The sequence below is a fragment of the Fonticula alba genome (genome assembly GCF_000388065.1).
Source record: "Fonticula alba strain ATCC 38817 unplaced genomic scaffold supercont2.9, whole genome shotgun sequence".
Taxonomy (NCBI): Eukaryota; order Rotosphaerida; family Fonticulaceae; genus Fonticula; species Fonticula alba.
In genome coordinates this window covers 163,035-167,583 of record NW_009242979.1, presented here as the reverse complement: position 1 = coordinate 167,583, position 4,549 = coordinate 163,035, and the positions used below count along the sequence as shown (strand labels likewise).

Below are 4,549 nucleotides of genomic sequence, written 5' to 3'. Positions count from 1 at the left end.
GCCGGCCCCCTGGGGGGGGGGGGGCGGGGAGCGGGCGGGGGTGCCCAGCTCCTGCGACCCAGCCGGCTGGCTCTCTTGCTCTTTCTCCCATGCTCAGGGATTTACCGCCCTTTTCCCGCTCCTGGAGGGAGCTACGGGACTGCTGATTTTCAAGTGAAGACGACTGGATGCGCGAAGGCAGATCACATGCCCGAGGGGTGTTCTGGAGGAGCACAATTTTGGACTTTCTTCCCTCTCAAAAGGCAGTTGGTCGTCGGGGGCGAGGCCGCCGGCCGAGGTGTGCAGATCTCCCTCGGCTCTCCTCCTCCCCTCCTCGCGCACTTTTCCTTGCGCCTTCTTTTCTCCGCGGCCATGGAATCGCACCAGGGTGCGTCAGGCCACTTGCCTGTCCGGCTGCCCGGCTGCTTCTTTATTCTCCTCCTATCCTCCCACATCTAACCCTTCTCTGCCGGTGAATTGGCCCACTAAGCCAGTACCTCGGCCTCGCGCCTTTCCCGTACCGATCAGCAGCTCCCGGGAGCCTGTCGTCACTGCAATAAGCGTGCGTTCTAGCCTACTTCACCCCCCCCACCCGGCGCGTCTGAGACACCGTCCGAATGGTCTGACACTCTCCCTCGCTCTGTCCCCGGGCCGACACTTGCCCTTCATGCAGCTGGCCACCTGCCTCATGAGTGCCGTAACCACATCAAGCTGGCGGGCCGGACGTTTGGAGCCCCGGCGCCGGTTTTGGATCCCCCAGCCCCCGTGCCGACGGGTCCCCCGGTGCGGCCATCACGCACGACCGGCGATGGCAAGGGCAATGTCAGCGATGACCGGGGGTCGCGCTCTTCGCGCTCATCACGGTCGGATGTCTCTCCACGGCGGTCGCGCCGGGCCAGCCGTTCGCCTGCCCGGTCATCGCGGTCGTCGCGGTCCTCAAGGTCGTCGCGATCTTCCCGCTCCTCACGGTCGTCTCGCTCCTCACGGTCGTCGCGCACGGGCCGTGGACGTCGGCGCTACGATAGCGAGTCTGACTCCTCCGACTCATATGATTCATACGACTCGGCCTCAGACTCGTATGACTCGGCCTCCTCCTCGGACGAGGATGATCGCCGTAGCCGCCGAAGCGAGAAGTCCTCTTCCTCTTCCTCGCGCCGTCGTCGTTCACGCTCGCGCTCGCGCTCGCGCTCGCGTCGCCGCTCCCGCTGAGAGAAGCACGCAGGGCATGTTCCTGCCGTGCCCTGGCCGGCGGTCCCCTGCTGGGCGGGGATCTCTCCAAAAATACAACCACGTTTTCCCATCCTCCCGCAGGTGGCAATCTTTGTCTCTCTGCCTGTCTGTCTGTCGGTCGGTCTGCCGGTCTGCTGGTCGGTCGAATGGTGTGTGTGCTTTTTCTGTTCTCCCTGCGTCTAGCGCGCGAATGCCCTCGCGCATGTGTTTTTGCCCCCACGGGGATGGGTGCAAAGAGGGGCCCGGGCGTCGGGGAGCTCCCAACTCAGCAGTGTTGACCTTTTTGGCCAGCGGCCTTCCCCCCGACGTCGCCACTATCACAACTGCCTGCAGGGCCGTCCTGCCTGGGTCCGCACAAGGGGCGGCACTCCGGGCCCATTCCGGACCCGATCGAAAGCCATCTTGAAGGTTCCACCCCCTTTTGGCCTTACCCCCCCCCCCCTGTCCTCCTTTTGCCCTTCCCCCCCTCCCTCCCCCCTACTATGGCCACACTGCTTCAGAAGGCCAGCGACTTCGACCCGAGTGTCGGAGCTGGCGAGCTGTACCAGCCCCTCGAGGACCTTTCGGTGTGTCCATCTTCCCCAACCGCCCGTCCCCCCCCCTTTCTCTCTGTCTCTCTTTCTCTCTCTCTCCCTCCCCCTCTTTCTCTCTCTCTCTCTCCCTCTTTCTCTCTCTCTCTCTCTCCCTCTCTCTCTCTCTCCCTCCCTCTTTCTCTCTCTCTCTCTCTCTCTTTCTCTCCCTCCCTCTCTCTCTCTCCCTCCCTCCCTCTCTCTCTCTCTCACTCCCTCTCTCTTGCTCTCTCGCCTCCGCCTCCTCCTCGTCCTGGCATGCTAAGACCTCCCTTCTGCTCCCTCCACTATGAAGATCCTTGACCTGAACTACCTGCCAGTGCCTCAGAACATTGTTCTCGAGGATGGCGCCACCCTGCGCGAGGTCCCGCTCCCGAGCTCCCTGTCGCATCCTGCGTCGCACAATCCGGCAGACCCGACGCGTCTGGCGGACGTCGGGCGGATGCCGGCGGCTGGCGCGCCGGCAACCGAGGCTCTCGGATCGGCTGGCGCCGCCGGGCCCGTGGCTCATCCTCGCGCCAGCGAGGCCGGCGCCATCCACCACCGTCACTATGACAGCGGTTTGAGCCGATGGGTCAGCTCGGCGGCCTTCGCCACTTGCATTGAGTGCTGTGCGGCCCTGTCGGCTGCCGCGGCCGGGGCCTGGACCGAGACGGCTGCCAAGTCGCTGGAATCCGCCCTGGCCACCGGGACCGGGGTTAGCCCCGCGATTCTTGCCCTTCGGGACCTCTTCCAGGTCCAGCTCCCGGCCCTGCTGGACGAGGTGGCCCCAGTGAAGGAGCCGACTGGCGCCGGTCGGCGCTTCGGCGATGTGGCCTTCCGGACCTTCCACTCGAAGGCATCACAGGTTCGTTGTCTCCTTCCTCCCTCTGGCCCAAAGCCGGGAGTCTCCGTGCAAGTGACCCTGGCCGTGGCCGTGGCCGTGGCCGTGGCTTGTCTTGCTGCTCCATGTTCCTGACCCATGCCTCCTCCTTTTCCTCCTGTCTTTGTCCATCCATCACCTCCTGCCGGCCAGACCTTCTCGGATGTCTTTACCCCGCTGCTGGCTGCGGTCTATTCGACCGCCGACTCGTCACATATTGCCGCGGCCACCGAGCAGCTGTGTGCCCTGTTTAAGGCGTGCCTCGGGAACCCGGTGCGGCTGGACTTCGGCACCGGCCACGAGACGGCCTTCCTGCTGTTGGTGGCCGGACTGGCGCGTCTGCGTCTGGTTGGCCAGCCAGCTCGGCCGTCAACCTCGGCCTCGGAGTCCGCATCGGCCAGTGTGGCGGCTACCGCGCAGGCTGCCGGTTCCACCGGGCCCCAGGTGGCCGAGGCGGTGCTCGAGGCAGTGGGCCCGCGCGTCGGTGACATCTCCATGCCCCTGCCGGGCAATGCTCAGATTAGCGTCTACGATCTGGCCTTCCTGGACTTTGGCTTCCAAGTGCCAGAGGCATGGCTGGAGATGGCCGGCCAGCCGCCCGCCCTGCCGGGGCCGGTGGCTGGCGGCCTGCGCGATTGGCGCGCCCTGGCTCTCGGCGTTCTGCCGGCCTACAGTCGCACCGTGCGACTGATCATCCGCCGGTATGGGCTGGAGCCGGCGGGCTCGCGTGGCGCGTGGGGCCTGGATGATTATGTCATGCTGCCGTATGTGGTGGGCAGTGCGCAGTTGATCGGTGCGTTCTTTCTATGGGGGGGGCTTTCCGTGCGCTTGCCTTGGTTTGGGGCTCTTTTTTTTTCTTCCCCCTTCCCTGCCTCCCGTCTCTCTTGCCTGGCTGTGGCTGCCTGCGCATGTGTCTGACATTGGGTTTCCAGGCCACCCAACCGTCGGGCCGATGTCTTTGTCGATGCCGAATGTGGTGGTGCGGTATGCCTCCGAGGCGGCATTCGATCCGGAGGGCCCGGAGGCAGCGGCCTTCCGCCTGTCGACCGGTGTCGAGGCCGAGGGTAACCCACATGCCTTCCCCATGGTGCTGGGCGAAATCCCGGCAGCGGTCCCGCGCCCGGACCGCGCGTCGACCCCCATTTACACGGCCGAGCGTTTGTTGCTTGACGCGGTGCTGGCCGTTTACCGGGTACGTGTTTGCCGCATGGGTTGTCAGCGAGTTTCCTTTTCTTCCACTTCTCTAACCCCCCCGGCTTTCTTCTCCCCTCCCATCGCCCGGTGTGCCTCCTTCATGGGAAACCCCGCATATCGCACGCAGTCCAAGCGCGGCACCCTGAGCGTCCACTCGCCACTGCTGCACAGCTTGTCGACGCAGCCGAACATGGCATCGCCGGACCCGACGCACCGCGGCCACCCGGTGGCCGAGGCCGGCAACTGGCGCCGCGCACATGCCGGCCTCATGAAGATGTGGTGTGGTGAGGTCATCCGCCGTTGGCCAGCTTCCGGACACCTGCCGGTGGCCTTCTCCGCCAGGGACAGCTCCGGCGCGGGTAATCCGGAGGCCCAGCTGCGCGGCATTCTAAGCACCGAGCGCCGGGCTCAGCGCGAGGGGTCTTGGGCCATGCACGGGCCGATGGGCGCTGCCCGCCAGCCGGAGGCCGGTGGCCCGTCGCCGACCCCCGGTCCCGGCATGGCGCCCATGGGCCGTTTTCCCGGCGCCGGGCTCGGGCCCGGGTCGGCTGGCCCCGGGACCTACCGTGGTTTCAATCGTCAGATGTGAAGGGCGGACAGGCCGAAGCATAGGGGGTGATCACTTTTGCCACCGGCGGAGGGTGATCTCCCGTCCGGCTGGTGTTTGTTCTTCCCTCTCCCTTCCTGCCTGAGAGGCAGTCGACGGGCGGGGGGG

General features: G+C 66.0%; 2 protein-coding genes across 2 annotated transcripts; both read left to right on the top strand.

The window, feature by feature from the left end:
• The first annotated feature begins 289 nt into the window (after nucleotides 1-289).
• Nucleotides 290-1,279, top strand: H696_05107 (hypothetical protein). The gene is made up of 3 exons (XM_009498957.1): nucleotides 290-367; nucleotides 470-541; nucleotides 653-1,279. The coding sequence occupies exons 1-3, from the start codon at nucleotides 352-354 to the stop codon at nucleotides 1,186-1,188; spliced, it is 624 nt and encodes a 207-aa protein (XP_009497232.1). The 5' UTR covers nucleotides 290-351; the 3' UTR covers nucleotides 1,189-1,279.
• Nucleotides 1,280-1,648: 369 nt separating this feature from the next.
• On the top strand, nucleotides 1,649-4,549 carry H696_05106 (hypothetical protein). The gene is made up of 5 exons (XM_009498956.1): nucleotides 1,649-1,775; nucleotides 2,074-2,625; nucleotides 2,794-3,433; nucleotides 3,573-3,832; nucleotides 3,962-4,549. The coding sequence occupies exons 1-5, from the start codon at nucleotides 1,692-1,694 to the stop codon at nucleotides 4,421-4,423; spliced, it is 1,998 nt and encodes a 665-aa protein (XP_009497231.1). The 5' UTR covers nucleotides 1,649-1,691; the 3' UTR covers nucleotides 4,424-4,549.

Excerpts from the sequence above, each read along its gene's own strand:
- H696_05107 (XM_009498957.1), top strand. Across the intron at positions 542-652 it reads CTGTCGTCACTGCAATAAGC|CTGGCCACCTGCCTCATGAG; the intron begins GTGCGTTCTAGC and ends CCCTTCATGCAG.
- H696_05106 (XM_009498956.1), top strand. The coding sequence starts at position 1,692 with ATGGCCACACTGCTTCAGAAGGCCAGCGACTTCGACCCGAGTGTCGGA. Across the intron at positions 2,626-2,793 it reads TCCACTCGAAGGCATCACAG|ACCTTCTCGGATGTCTTTAC; the intron begins GTTCGTTGTCTC and ends CCTGCCGGCCAG. Across the intron at positions 3,434-3,572 it reads GGGCAGTGCGCAGTTGATCG|GCCACCCAACCGTCGGGCCG; the intron begins GTGCGTTCTTTC and ends TTGGGTTTCCAG.